Source organism: Hyperolius riggenbachi, chromosome 10 (genome assembly GCF_040937935.1).
Source record: "Hyperolius riggenbachi isolate aHypRig1 chromosome 10, aHypRig1.pri, whole genome shotgun sequence".
Classification (NCBI taxonomy): domain Eukaryota; kingdom Metazoa; phylum Chordata; class Amphibia; order Anura; family Hyperoliidae; genus Hyperolius; species Hyperolius riggenbachi.
This window is the reverse complement of record NC_090655.1, coordinates 197,375,719-197,391,466: the sequence shown is the minus strand read 5'-3', so window position 1 is coordinate 197,391,466 and position 15,748 is coordinate 197,375,719. Positions and strand designations below refer to the sequence as shown.

Sequence of the window (15,748 nt, the reverse complement as noted above, 5' to 3'; positions counted from 1 at the left end):
AAATCCGTCCTGCGCCGCTCACAGGGGGAGGGAGAGGGAGGGAAGGAGGCCAGGAAGCGCTGTGGAGGGGGGCTTTGAAGAGCCCCCCCCCCCCCCCCCGCAAGCAGCCGGCGGCGATCAGACCCCCCCAGCAAGACATCCCCCTAGTGGGGAAAAAAAGGGGGGGGGGGGGGGGAAGTCTGATCGGCCTGGCTGCAACCTGATCTGTGCTGTGGGCTGGAGAGCCCACGCAGCACAGATCAGCACAAAATAGCATGGTATAGAAGTGGTTAAAGCACACCACTATTTTCAAGCAATATGGGAAAGAAAAATGATCTCTCTACTGCTGAGAAGCATGAAATAGTTAAATGCCTTGGACAAGGTATGGAATCCTTAGCTATTTCACAAAAAAACTTAAGCGTGATCATTGTACTGTTAAAAAATTTGTGACCGACTCATAGCACAGGAGAGTTGATGCAGATAAACGCATAATGAGAAAGGTTTCATCAGATTAAGAAAGCAGCTGCTAAAATGCCATTACAAAGCAGCAAAGAAGTATTTGAAGCTGCTGGTCCCTCTGGAGTCCTGTGAACATCAAGGTGCAGAATCCTCCAGAGGATTGCAGTTGTGCATAAACCATTTATTTGACTGCCCCAAACCAATGTTCACAAGCAGAAACAGCTGCAGTGGGCCGCCCAGAACTACATGAAAACAGGCTTGTTTACTGATGAGTGCAGTCAGTAAGGAGGTCACTAGAATCATGGGGAGAGAGAGCCAGTCAGCCCCTTCAGATTCCATGAAGGTGTGAAAATAAGCAATGGTGCTCATTATATGAATTAATTAATATTTTAACTAAATGAAGCAATTTATCTAACTCCCAAGACAATATACTACTTTTATATTCATTGATAAACATATGGCCCTCTTATCCACTCTCCCCTGTAAAATACTCTTCAACTGCAATGGCAAAGTCGAGAAAATACAAATATTAAAGCAAAATTTAATTTGCTGAAAGAAAGATGAAATTTTTTCCACAACACGATGATGTGATTTGATATGTTCAGGATTAACGACTGCATTATCAGTTTCCATAAAGTATAATATTAGGGTGTAGATCCACTTTAAGACATAGAAGTTAATAACAAATAAAACGTGATTGTACAATTATGTTAACATGAACATGGATACGGACACAGGAGAAGCTTAAGGAGGTGGGGAGAAATGTAGATATTTATTTTTACATTTAAGCCTTTAGATTGATCTCTGCACTCTGCCTGCACACTAGAGACTTACTTAAGGTTCTTTAACCAAATTAAACACACTTAGCATCCAGGAGGCGTCTACTAAGTGCTAGAAGGCAAAGGCTCGGTGAGAAGGCTGGAGAATTAAATTAGCAATTAGCTCTCAAAGATGTGTAAAAAGAAAATCACAGAAACCGGAAGAAAACCCAGATAGTATTTTATTACTGGGGGGGGGGGACAAAATGACACAAAATGGAGGTTTCTACAGGGAATACGTTTCTGCTTGTAGCTTCAGCGAGACTGAAAAATATACATCGCTCCTCTATATTGCACACCAGCACTCTCCCACCAGCCTGATGCAGATGTGGACAAACAGTTCATTAGTCTGCGGAGTTGTAACAGTTCCCAGGCATGCCGTTAATCAGTCTGAGCCGGACTCGTTGGAACTGGGAGGAGTACTGGCCATCTCTTCATCTGATCCCTAAAGAAATAAAGAAAAACCATGAGTGAATATGGCCATTACAAGCAAACAATGGCCTTCAAAAGTGAATAGAAGAATTCTGAAATGAATAATTCAGTAATAAACTAACTACTGGGTAAATACAATATGCTTTTAGCTCTATCTTGCTCTGGAAAGTCCTGGGCACACTACTGTGTTGCTGAGCAAGCAGATTTCAGCAATGCGTATCAGTGTGCAATAGACAGCTGTGTTCTCCCCAGGCTCTTTTAACTGGGTGCTCCACCCGGCTAAATTTGGTGAGCACCTAGCTGTCATCGGCTCGCCGCCGCCTTCTCCTCCTCCTATGCTATAAGCAGAGCTGTGTGGGCCCTGCATTCCCCGTCGCGCACCAGCCGGCTACTTATTCATACCCATACCACCCCGCTGGGAAAAAATTCTGGGGAGAACATTGGACAGGAACAGTGTAAAGTCATCGCCAAAAGTTTTGAGAATAACAAATACTGGTTTTCATTAAGTTTGCTTCTTCAGAGTTTTAAGTCTTTTTGTCAGTTGATTCTGTAGCCGAGCGGATCAGTCAAAACCAGCCTCATCAGCCTGTGTTCACATGCAAACCGTCGTCAGACCGACCACCCCGTGGGCGAGTCTAATGACCCACAGTTTAAAAAATGTGTGTACGCGCCTTAAGCTATTTTGCAACATCTTATCCTATGGATATCTGATTGATCGATCACCCATGCATGAATCTGTCTTCTTAGTTTTTCTAATCTATATCAACTGCTGAGTAGGGCTGAACAATTTTTGTTTTTTTAAACAAAAATCGTGATTAGGGGCAAGACAATCTTCAGACCGTCAAAGCTGCAGGTGCTGCGGTTTACCGGCGCAGCCAATGGTACCTGAACTGCTCCCAGTCCCCTCCTCCAGTGCATCCTGATCCCCCTTGCCGCACCGCGAGTTGCTGTGAAGTGGCGGTGAGCATTGCCCAGTATCTACTACTGCCAGGAAGTGAAGTGATGTCACTTCCTGTTACAGGCCCTGCCGTAACACTCGTTGCCTCTTCGCAGAAGTGTGGGGGATCGGGACTTTCTGGAGGAAGGGCCATGCGCAGGGCAGGTACCAGTGGCGGCAAGGGAGAGACTAGAGGGGGGGGGGGCGGGGATCTGCCTATATACACTAAAGGGGGGACGTGCCTATATCTGACTATATGTGCTAAGGGGAGGAGGGATCTGACTATATACACTAAGTGGGAAGGGGGGGGGTAATCTGCCTATATACACTCGGGGGGGGGGGGGGGGGGGAATCAGCCAATATACACTAAAGGGGATCTGACTATATGGACTAAAGAGGGGGGGGGGGATCTGCCTACATACACTAAAGGGGGATCTGCCTATATACACTAAAGGGGATCTGGATTGCTAACCTGTACTGCGGCACCTATACTGGCTTACCTATAGCTAACTAACCTTTACTGAGGCACCTGTAGCTGGCTAAACTATACTGGGGGCACCTATACTGGGGGCACTCATACTCACCATCCATGCGCTGAACCATCGTTGTTAATCAAAATTGCAATTTCTGGCAGAAATCACGCAATTCAATCCTTTCCTAAAATCGTTCAGGCCTACTGTGACTGATCCAAGTGTATGTTAACTGCCTTGAATCTGATAAAGAACCTTCTTAATCCATTACGTCATCTACCTTCTGATCTCCTGCATAACACCTCATACATATTACTATAGTAGTAAAACTTTATGATAACACTTTAAAATATAATTTGTAGAAGATATCTTGATAGCAAACCCACAAATGTTTCTCCAAAATGTTTCTTAAAACGTTAAAACATTTTAAGGAGACCAAGATTTAAGCTAAATCCACATAAGACGAAGGCACTCCTGAATCATTTACTTAAAATTATGGTACAAACACTTAAGGCGACTTTCACATTTCAGTGGAAAAATTATTAAATATTTAGGCATAACCTTCTCTGCTTCAAATAATACTATCCAGGGTAATGTACCTTTTTGAAATACTCCCTGTAAAAGTCCCTCGTCAACAACTAAACCTGATTCGAAGAGATATTTTGAGGTTTATCTGGTCTCACAGGAAAACCTAGAGCATCTAGGAAAGTAATGGAATCTGATGGGTGAAGGGAGCTTGGAGAGGGGAGGAGGAAAGACTAGCAAGTCAGATACATTTAAGCTTTATTATTAATATTATTATGTACCTGTTCTAAGACAGAGTGGTCAACACCAATACAGAGGACCAGGTGGGAAAACAAATGATGAGTCCTTTAAACATGGAATAGATTTAATATGGACATATGCAGCCTAATTAAAACCAACTGGCACTGCTTTTGCTGCTATAACTGGAGAGAATTGGAAAACCTGGACTGCATCTCTTATCACCACAAAGCATAAAGCCTGGAATACGCATTCAATTTTGATTGGCCAATCTTACTACCTCCATGTAGTACATGTACCAACAGATTTTGATTACTATGAGCAGATTGTGTAAGTAAGCTTTCATACTACAGGTTAGTGGTAAAATTGGCCAATCATTGGCCAGTAAACATTGGAGGTGTGCACCAGGTTTTAGAGCTCCAAGAAACTAGGCAAGTTTGCCTCTGCAACACTGAAATACACCTCTCTCTTTGGCATAAATGTAGGTTATCTTGTTAGTCTTAAGAATGGAATGTGTAGTTCTCTATTAACCATTTAAGGACCGCAGTGATTGAGATCTACGCCCTGTATTGGTGGGCTCGTGGCTGGCAGGGCGTAGATCTCAATCACTGTCCGCAGCGCGCATCCGCCGTTTCCGCTTCTCCACGCCGATCGCAACGCTTAAACCCGACGATTCTCGCTGCATCTCACAGGCTCTGCCTGTCTCTATGACGGCAGAGTCATGTGAGCGGGTCAGGAGCCGATTTCATTGGCTCCTGGCCCTGTCTTTCAATGTAAGCCGTTCCCATTGGCTTACATTGAAAGACAGGGTCAGGAGCCAATGAAAGCGGCTCCTGACCGGCTCACATGACTCTGCCGTCATAGAGACGGCAGAGTCTATGTCCTGGGGGTCTCTGCGAGCGGCGATGACGGCGGTTGCGGCAGGTATGTGTGGCGATTCGTCGGGATTTCGTGAGCGGTCTCTGGTCTTTAAGTGCCCAAAGACTGCTGGTCCTTAAATGGTTAAACAACGGAAATATGTGAAAAGAAAAAAAACCTATAAAGAAGTGGTGGCAGTATTGAAGAAGGCCAGTAGCTCAAAGAACCAACTGCCCTTTGCATTGGAAGGTTAAAGGGAACCAGAGAGGATCAATACAAGATTTTATACATACCTGAGGCTTCCTCCAGCCCCATCCGCACAGATCGCTCCCAAGCCGCCGTCCTCAGCTGCCTGGATCCGCCGGTACCGGGTCCCGTCATTACCGCCAGTCGGCTGGCGGACGCGGCCAATTGTCCGCATCACAGGGGGCTCCCTCCATACAGTTACACGTGTGGCTGTCTACTGCGCAGCCGCATGCGTACGTGTATGGAGGGAGCCCCTGTGATGCGGACTATTGGCCGCGTCCGCTGGAAGTTATGGGACCCGGTACCGGCGGATTCAGGAAGCGGAGGATGGCGGCTTGGGAGCGATCCAGGCTTATGGGGCTGGAGGAAGCCCCAGGTATGTATAAAACTTTTTCTATTTTAACAAATCATTCCTCTCTGGTTCCCTTTAAGAAGTCAAAGGAGTTCTTGTATGAAACCATTACCTTCTTTTGTGTGCTTTCATCTGAAGAACTCTCATCACTAGACACAAACTCTTTACTCTTCACTGTGTTGGTCTTAACAGGGGTTCTGGCAGGAGAAGCAGGCTTTGCAGCTTTTTTCGGCTTTTCTGTCTTTGCTGACTTCCTTTTCTCTCCTTTCGATTTCGGCTCTCTGATGAAAAAATAAAAAAAGGCCATAAATCTGGTATTTAAAAAACAAAACAAAAAAAAACAACAACTTTAGACCGTAAAAAAATATAAATAAATAAATCTTACTTTTTGGGTGTGCCAGAAGGTGCATTTTCATTATACTCTTTCATTGCCTTCTCATAATCTCGCTTGGCTTCTTCCGCCTTACGATCCCATTCCTGCAATAAGGAAACAAAATGATACTACTTAAGAGAAAATGTACCTTCAAGGAATTCCATCTGCAGAATATGAAACTAATATGATAACCAATAATGAGTGTCCGTATAATGCCTGCTATTGATAGGTAATATAAAGCAGCCTATGCAGAAACTGCATCTTTTCAACTAAGCCTACATTGATTTTCAAACCTAATTAAACACCTAAAGACATTTAAAGCCTGTACCTTGGTCTATCTGCACACTTTTTTTTTTTTTTATTGCTTATAGATTGCCTCCTGGGATAGCCAAGTTTAGGGGACTCTGTTATGCACACAGCTTTAGCTTACTAGCCAATCCATGTCCAGCACTCTTCTTCACAGTGTAGACGGATACTGAAGTGGAAAAGGCAGGATAGGAGGGTCAATGTACGTTTCAATAACTTGAGACAGGATTTGCACAGTAAAGCTCTCCAGATTCTGAAGCTCTAGGAACTACTTGTATATTCTCGAATATAAGTCGACCTCAAAATATTACCCTCTTAAGTTGGAATTTTTTTATTGACTCAAGTATAAGTCTACCAAACAAAGTTTATGACTGCACTGCATAAAGTATTGCAGGCATTAACCCTTCCTGGCCCTTCAGTGCAGCAAATAATGCCTCCAGGTCCCCAAGTGCAGCAATTATCCACTCTCTCTCCTTAGTAAACATTGCAGCCCAGTATCATTCCACCCAAACTTTCCTTGTTAATCATTTTGGTCAGGACTTTTCAGACCTTTGTTTTCTTCCCATTTCCTTTATCAAAAAAGTGTCACTTCCCACTGGATAAATTGATGCAAATGGGATTGTCACTAATTGTAAACACTTTACTCAGTGTTGCAGCCATTTGTTGGTAAAATTGTCAGTGTCTCACGGGCAATGGATGCCTCTGAAACCTTCTCAGGTCAAAAGAAAGCTATGCAAAGTAATGTTCCTCCAACCAGATGGTGGGAGGGGGGTTATAAACCATGCTGGCTGCTGCGGCTTCCTCTGCAAAGGTTGAGAGAGAGGTGTGTCCCCCACACCCTCAGCTAGGAGTCAAAAATTTCGGTCTGACTTGAGTACAAGTCGACCCCTATACTTTTATTTAGTGAGTCAGACCTTAATTTGTAGACTTATAGTCGAGTATATACATATATAAATTTTGTGTGAAAGTACTTTAGGTAACTGAGTGCTTGCTTTTTATATCTGTTGGTACATACTTTTTTGATTTGAATTATGTTACCTTGCTTCTGTGTCAATATAATTGGTTTACTCAATCTCCTTCCTGATCAGATTTCTGATAAATACACTAAAGCTTTCCTACTTCAAGCCCTTAACTTAGCAAGGAAAACTCTAACCAAGTTTTGGATATGGCCAACGGTCCCCACTTGTTTGAATTGGGTCTGAAATGTCCATGCTGTTCTACTGTATTGCAGAGTCCTTTATGGACACCGCTGCACTGTTGTAAAGTTTGACAGCACATGGTTATCCTGGAAACAATCAAACCTCAGAAACCTATAACTTCTCTTAATTCTGCATTCCCTAAATGTTATGTTTTGCATTGTTCTATTACTCCGACCCAACTGTATAAGGCATAGCTGTTTTACTTGATATTGTTTGTACTTCTGTAATGTACACCCAACTAAATCCTATTTCTTTCTTCTAGCTGCTGACAAATTTGATATACCTGAACGTAGTACTGTCATTATTACCTATTCTTTTAAAACAAACTTGGTGTGTCGAGTTAAAAACTAAGAGTAAACTATGATCAGGTACCAAGTAACCTGACAGTACAGCATTGCCCTCTTGAAGTCAAATAGGTATCCTGGGCCCACTTCAACATATCAATATCCTTTAACCCTTACCAATCATTTTTCTGGCTCACCCATGTCCCCTCCCAAGCACTTTATTGTTTCCGGTGTGCGGAGGGGAACATGGGTGATGGGGGAAAATGATCAGCGGCAGAAATCCGAAGGCTCATGTAGCAAAGAGGTGATGTGGCAGGGTCTGCATCTGCTTGCACTCTGTAGCTCCACCCCCTTACATGAGCATCCGCAAAATCTTGTTATGTGGTGCTCTGTGCTGCTGCAGGGGATCAAAGATCCAGCAGTGGACCCCATATGATTGGCCTGAATGCTCTCACGTATTAATATAAGTGTGGTGCAGCGGCGGCGGATGTGGCCAGCGGCAATCAGTGTCAGACATAGTCTAACGCTTTGATCTGATAGGATGATGCTGTGCCTGATTTTACCGGCAATATTGGCATCAAGCACAGTACAGTTCAGAAGTAAAAGCATATTTTAGGCTTCACATTGTGTGCTCTACCTCTTCTGATCTAACACATTAATTGTACAGCACCACGGACATTGCTAGCGCTAAATTAATCCAAAATAATAATGATCAATGGGAGTCTCATGTGGTCCAATGGGTTTTATAATGGCAAGAAAAAGAGCGATTTTCCTGCACTCCTATGCTTTGTATAGGAGGCCAAACACACAAAGCACAATAATGGAAATAGCCACACGTGGTTTCCACTCTTTCAAAATATATATAGCGTTTTGCAACCCGATCATAAGAGTCGCAAAACGAACTCAGTGGAAAATAGCCCTTATTCATACCTCCTACACGTTATTATACCAGACTACTCTCAGACTAGCAACATGAGCTGTTTAAGTCTTTTGAGGTCACTATATTCATGCAGGCTCCTCTCACCTCCTTCTTATCCTTGGTCATTCCCTTCCATATCTCACCAGCTTTCTTGGATAGGTCAGTAATGCTAATCCCGGGGTTGTCACCTTTTATCTTCTCGCGGCTGGCATTTAGCCACAACATGTATGCAGACATTGGACGTTTAGGTGCTGCAGGGTCTTTGCCTTTCTTCTGCAAAGCAAACAATATTGATGTGAGTCAAACCAGCAAGCATTTTACACTGTACCAGTAACCAGAAGTGTCCATTATTCAGAAGGTTACCTCTTTTTTCTTGCGTGGCTTCTTTTCTTTAACAGGTTTCGTTTCCTTGGGTTTTTTCTTCTTCTTCTCAACTTTTTCCTCCTCATCACTGCCAGCGCTGGAAGAGCTGCTTGAAGGATTACTATCAAACCTAAATCAAAGCAAAAAATGTCTCAGGAGGGAGGTGGTCTGTAAAAGTAGGAAACAAATTGTTTCTGATGTGTCACATGACATGATGCAGAACTTCAACTTACTCTTCTGCAACTTCGTCCTCCTCTTCTCCAGGGTTAAAGGACTCATCTACAGCAACACACAAAAGCAAACAAAACAAGGTTTATTACTATGATTATGATTGTGTATTCATATAGTGTTACCATTTTTGGTAGAGATTATAGGTGTGTGTGTGCGCGTGTGCTCGCGCGCGCGTCGCGCACACACACACACACACACACACACACACACACACACACACACACACACACAATGAAAAGTCTATGAAAAGTATCCTTTATTCCTCCAGTGCAGAATCACTGGTGGTACATAATCTCCAGACATGTACTGTGTCCTTCACCATCTGTTCATTGTTGGTACATGATTACATCTATTCTACCTACAGTTTTAAAGAGAGAACGTGGGTTCCGCACAACGTCGATAGCCAAAATAGTTCACTTTATTGAAACAGGTAAAAGCCAAACGCAACTGACAGGTTTCGGACACGCAGATCCTTACTGTGTCTTACCCAGCCCTTCCTGCGCTCTGCTGTCCCCCATAAAAAAAAATGCCATGCTAGAGACATGCAGCTTGTCGCTAGCTGGTTGTTTACCTTACGTCTGCCATTCACCGCCGCTCCCCCGTCTCCTCTACAGCGCCGCTCCCCGCCTGCGTCCCTTCCCTCCTCGCCTCCGTAAGCCGATTGGAGGAAGCTTACAGAGGCAGGGAGAGAAGGGATGCGGGAAGGGAGCGGCGCTATAGAGGAGGTGGGGGGAGTGGCAGTGAATGGCAGACATAAGGTAAACAGCCAGCTTGCGACAAGCTGCATGTTGCTAGCATGACTTCTTTTTATGGGGGACAGCAGAGAGCAGGTGGGGGGGCTGGGGGGACACAGTACAGACACAGAGGCTGGTGATAGTATGCAGAACCAGCCTTTGTGTCCTAATAGCATTCTTCAAACCCACCTCGGATTCTCTTTAATCATAGCATGGTGCTATGATTAAGGACCTGTGTGTCCGAAACATGTCAGCTGCCGGGCTGTTTGGCTTTTACCCGTTTCAATAAAGTGAACTATTTTGGTTATCGACATTGTGCGGGACCCACGCTCTTCCTTGTGCTCCTGGGTTAAGTCGCCTAGCTCCAGCACTGTCACCACTGGGTGAATTCACGACCAAGGTGGAGCGGAATTCACCCAGTTTACCTACAGTTTTGTTGGACGTTTTAATCCTGTTATTGAAAGCTGCTTCATCATATGTGCTGATGATCAATACGATTCAAATAAAAAATGTAGTTTGAAAATGGACCAATCGAGTTCCACCTTGATGGGATTCAAAGGGCATATTTTTAAGCTGCATACAGCATCTTATTGACCATTCCAAATCATATGGTAAATGCAACAACTATATTTTTGGATAAGCTTTTGATTTGACCATTTTTACAGCTCCCTTACTAGAATGTTAAACCAATAAACGTTTAAAAATAAAACGTTGGTATTTTATATACTAACTAGAGCTTAATTTGTATCTGAAGAAAATGAATTAATCAGTGAAATGTATGACAGGCTGTTTTTCTAAAATGAGGTAAGCTTAGGAACTTCCCATCGTGCTGCATATTGTCCGCTTGATCCAATGCAGTGGCTGGCAGGAAACTCGGACTCTCCAATAGAACAGGCCATTTCGGTGACTATGTTGCATAACTGTTTTTTGTCTGCACGATTTACTTGCTCACATGTAAGCAAATTGAAATGTTTGTCATTGATCCCTGCAATGCACTGTGAACAGAAGAAACTGCTCTTCTCCCAGCCATAGTGGAGTTTCATTTTAATTGTTCTTCAAACCCATTGGCACCTGTGCAGTGTGTCACTGGTACAGGACCGCCAGGGTGACAGCCTGCCTCCCTCACTCCAGCTGGGTTCTGATCACTGTCATAGCAGTTGCAGTAAGAAGCACCTTGCAACCTTTAGGGCGTATGACCATGAAATGCTGTTAACCTTACATGTTCTAGAAAGTGTAATGTTTTTGTTATAAATAAAACCTGAAATACGATTAGAGCTCTCTTCCCTTCCTCTCCTCTTGTCCAAAGATTGCCCAACAGCCGGGCTGGGGAGCTGCATGAGGTTGTGATTTTAACACAGCCTATACCCACCACTGATAGCGCAAGATTACACTTGCAAAGGTTTTAGCAGCTGAATGTCCTATTTGTTTACTTTTTTGCCTTCTGAGTTCCTGCACTGCATTTGTTCTCTGGTTGAAGCATTTTGAATTCTGCCTAATCTAGTTATCTGTAGCACTCGCTCATAAATCACAGCGGGTGGCAGGAGCTCTTGGTGGAAACTGAACTCATTAAAATGCCAAGCATTAAGTGACGCTGCAGTGACAGAAATAGGACAAAACTGCTTTACATGTGGCAAGGCTGTAATCCAATAGCCTATTATTGGTTTTATTACATCAAAACTGTGATTCACAAATTTCCCATAGGCTATCGTCTCATCTCCTCTGCTGGACATGGATTCTGGAGCTTGAGGAAGCTCCAGATAAGTAGATCAGGATTTATTTAGCTCATGTATCCTTTAAACAAGTCTAGAGTTAAAGCGGTCTTGAATGATTGCAGAGCGTTCCAAAGGGTAGGGGCAGCATGACACAAAGCTTGTGTCCCATATAGATAAATCATCATCATTAGGAATATGCCTATTGAAAAAAAATACTACTGGCTCTTTTTAAATTAATATCCATCTGACAGAGGATGAATTTATGGTTATTAGGTTAAAATCCACCATCCAAAATAGAAAAAATAAAATAAAATCAGTTTTGCTGCTGCTGAAATAGGGCTCCAACCTCTTTTGGATTTTGTGGGTCCTTACTGGAGGGCATTTCCCATTTCCTGTCCCACGAAAATCCATGGCTTTAATATGAACCAAATTGGTGTCTGGAAGAGGAAATTATGAAATTAGTAGAAACGTGTTAATGGGTGTAGCTTTCCTCCACTCTTCAAAAATGGCTTTATCTCCTGCCTCACTGACAAGTTTTACAGACAGGAAGATGGAAAGAATTCCAGGAGACGAAGCGTATACATAGCTCTTTGGTGCAGAAAACGATGCACTAAGTGACAGCATAACCTTATGCATAAAAAAGGTTTCCCCACCAGATTCATCTCCGGAGTCATCTGAGTCGGCATTTTCTCGAATCTTTCCTTCTGCTTTCATCCTCACCAGGTAAGCATCATGCTGCTGGTCATCATCAGAATCTGCATAGTCATCATAACTTTGCTTCATGCCCTGAAGAAAAAAATGAGATAGATTTATAACACAAAATAGGGTCACAATAGGATCCTGGCTTGAGATGTACTGAACAGCTACAAAACATGAAATCCCTGTTTGCTTTCGTGGTAAAAAATTAATAGTTCTATTCAGAAATCCATCATGTTTTCTGACTGAAAGTGAAATGTCGAAAGCACAGATTAAAAAATACTACATTAGTTCATGAACAACACTACACTGGCTGATGTAAAACTGTTGGAAAAAAAAACAATTATTTTGAAATTCTTTTACAGAAGTTTCGAATGGTTAACCATAAAACACAGATTAAAAACATCAAAAAGTTCATTGGGACGTTTTATTATAGGAACAGGAAAATGTTCAAATGGCAAGAAGTGAATAATTCAGGTAAAATAAAAACCTTCAGTGGTGAGAAGTCAGAGAATGGAAAAACTGGTACAATGGGAAATCAATTTTGCCCCCAAAATGAATGGTATGGGATCCCCAGTTTGTTGTATTTATGGAAGACTGATTAACTCCGAAAGATTAAGGGCTTGTTTCCACTGTTGCGACGCGATTTCGGCCGCATTCCGACGCTTGTAAAAACGCATGCGTTTCCACATGCGTTTTTACCCGCGATTTCGCATGCGATTTCGCATGGCAGGGTGCCATGCGAAATTAACCATGACACTGCCAGGGCTAAATAAAATTGAAAAAGGTGCGAAATCGCACGCGAAATCGCGGGTAAAAGCGCATGTAACAAACGCATGCGTTTTTACTATTAAATACATTAGCGGCGATTCGCACGGATTCCCGACGCAGGCGAAATCGTTGGCTCTTTTGTGCGTTTTTTTCACGCTGAAAAAAACGCACCTCAACAACGCTACAGTGGAAACAGGCCCATCCACTTGTATTACATGTGCGGATCTGCATGCGTTGGACGCATGCAGATTCGCGATAGTGGAAACGAGCCCTCTGACAAATTCTCCAAAGTGGAAGGGCGTAGCTGCTAATTATTTTAGAGCTGGAAGACCAGCCAAAATCCCAGCCAAACAATCTCTCATTCGCAAATATATATAGGGGGACAGAGAAAGTTGATTTGGGGGGTGGGATAAGACCCCTCTCCCCAATTTCAGCCATGGTGATATATGGTAAAGTCACAATTAAAGGAAACGCAGGGTGAAAAACTGATGAGGTAAACAATTTTATCTATCCTCCTCCTCCTAAAAGTGACTATTTATAATCCTACAGTTTTATTTTCTATGTATCAGCTAAGAAAATAATGATGTTCAATTGTCTCATAGGCTATCAGTGTCTTTCAGTCTCCCAGAAGATAAAATATATGAACTATTGACCTTTTTTTATCCATCCCTTGTGCTTAGGAGCTGTTCTCAGCAAGTATATAAATACGGGGCAGCACGGGTGGCGTAGTGGTTAGCTCTCTCGCCTTGCAGCGCTGGGTCCCTGGTTCGAATCCCAGCCAGGCCACTATCTGCAAAGAGTTTGTATGTTCTCATACAAATAAGTTAATTGGCTCACCCTAAAAAAATTGGCCCTAGACTACAGTACTTACACTACATAATATAGACATATGGCAATGGTAGGGATTAGATTGTGAGCTCCTTTGAGGGACAGTTAGTGACAAGATAGATAATATATATATATATATATATATATATATATATATATATATATATATATATATATATATATATTACAGCGCTGCGTAATATGTCGGCGCTATATAAATATGAAATAATAATAATAATAAATATTATTACTATTATTCTTATTAATAATAATATTATAGAAAATGTATTCTGTAGTGTATTTTAACTTTTTGTCCACTAGATGGCGAAACACGCTTTATCCCCTGTTACCAGGGAGTGTTTGCAAATGGTTTTACTAAACTTTTAACTTTCATTTGAATGAATGAACAGGTCTTCTTGCTGAAGCTATGTTCATTCATTCACAGGCACTTCAATTAGCTTTTGGAACAAGTTCCAATTTACCAATTATGACCCGCTGTGAACGAGCGGAGGGAGCGTACGCACTTGCCACTGATTGACAGGACACACCTGTACGTCCGGTTTGCCAGAATGGCCTTCAAACTATCCAGTCTGCAGCAACAGGTTAAATGTCTGATCAATTGTTTGACCAGAAATTGCATCAATCTGACAGGATGGAAAATCTAGGTATTGAGGGCAGGAGCAGCAGTAGATGTACAACACATAGGCCCCTATGCAATTCACTTTTTCTCCTGAGTTTTCTTCAAGGAGATATTTTCAAAATTGCCAATAAAATGTCATTCAAACCACTGGCAAGGCAAAAAATACTCAAAATTATTTTGATTGTACTCATTCACCTACTTTTTGGTACTTTTTCAGTTGCAAGGTCCTAAAAAGTTATTCTAAATCAAAGATGAAAAATTATCTCCTAGGAGAAAAAGGGAATTGCATATGGGCCATAGTGTTGTACAGCATGGAACAAGGATTCTGTTTGATCAATTTCCAATAAATACCCTGCTGGAACCTATTAAATATTGATGTGTGTGTGTGTGTGTGTGTGTGATAGCTTTCAGAAAAAGGAATCAATCGTTTTAGAACATTGGGAGGAATTTTATAAGTGTATGGCCAGCTTAATAAGGGTCCAGCAAGTTTGCATCAGCATAATAGTGAGTGACCGAGCGTGTGTAAGTGCCCTTACCAGTCACTGTGTAGCTAGAATCTCTTCAGCTTCATAGGTTTAGATTGGTTTTCAATACTAATTTTCACAATTACAGCATTAAATCAATGCCTGCTACTACCCAACAGAGTGACAGCCTTTGTCAAATGCAGTGTTACAAAGGCTAATAATTAAGTATTTGTGAAAGTATAAGATGGTTACTGGTAAGAACCAGATCTAAGTAATGTACATCCATTAAAAGCCACAGGCAAGGAAACTATTACTGTTAGCTTATTTTAAAAGCATGGGCAAAATAAGCAAATATTTCAGTCCTAACTAGCAGAAACTATGGCTGAAAGGGATTTTCACGAAGGGGGTCGCCATTAATTGCAATACCAGTGTATTTCTTATGCTATCCATCAACAGGAAAGAAGGGGGAAAGGGTAAAAACTGCTCCTATGATAGGGCAACTAAACACTGCCTACTATGCTGGTGACAAGGTTCAAACTAGCATTATGCAAAGGCAATGCCTGAATGGAACACAAGCAAAGGCCATTTCAGAATAGAAATTTGGATAGTATGATCACTTTATTGTGTGTGCGTGCATGCGTGTGTGTAAACTCTGCGGTTATAGCAACCTAAATGTTCAGGTTCTGGCCAAGCACCATTGTAATTATATGGTAGTAATGCCTGGTATAGTAAACCCTATATAATAACACTTCTATTATGGTAAACCTGTTTTTGCCCCCTGCAGTATTCTGTATCTGCCTATAGTGGAAAGTAGACGGGCACATCCGTCATATGTGAGCTGGAGACCCATGATCCGTGGGTGAGATGGCAGCGACTTGTAGCCTGCTCACTACTCTGGGCCTGTGTGGATTACCT

At 42.4% G+C, this 15,748-nt stretch overlaps 1 protein-coding gene across 1 annotated transcript in view; it reads right to left on the bottom strand.

Annotated features, from left to right (window-relative positions):
- Nucleotides 1-1,420: 1,420 nt before the first annotated feature.
- Nucleotides 1,421-15,748, bottom strand: part of SSRP1 (structure specific recognition protein 1) — a 47,652-nt gene continuing 33,324 nt past the window's right edge. The window contains exons 10-16 of the mRNA XM_068255582.1: nt 12,088-12,220; nt 8,991-9,036; nt 8,758-8,887; nt 8,500-8,667; nt 5,699-5,790; nt 5,426-5,594; nt 1,421-1,701 (exon numbers count right to left, since the gene is read on the bottom strand). Coding sequence (XP_068111683.1) covers nt 1,642-1,701; nt 5,426-5,594; nt 5,699-5,790; nt 8,500-8,667; nt 8,758-8,887; nt 8,991-9,036; nt 12,088-12,220 — 798 coding nt within the window. The 3' untranslated portion in view covers nt 1,421-1,641. The remainder of the gene's footprint in view (nt 1,702-5,425; nt 5,595-5,698; nt 5,791-8,499; nt 8,668-8,757; nt 8,888-8,990; nt 9,037-12,087; nt 12,221-15,748) is intronic.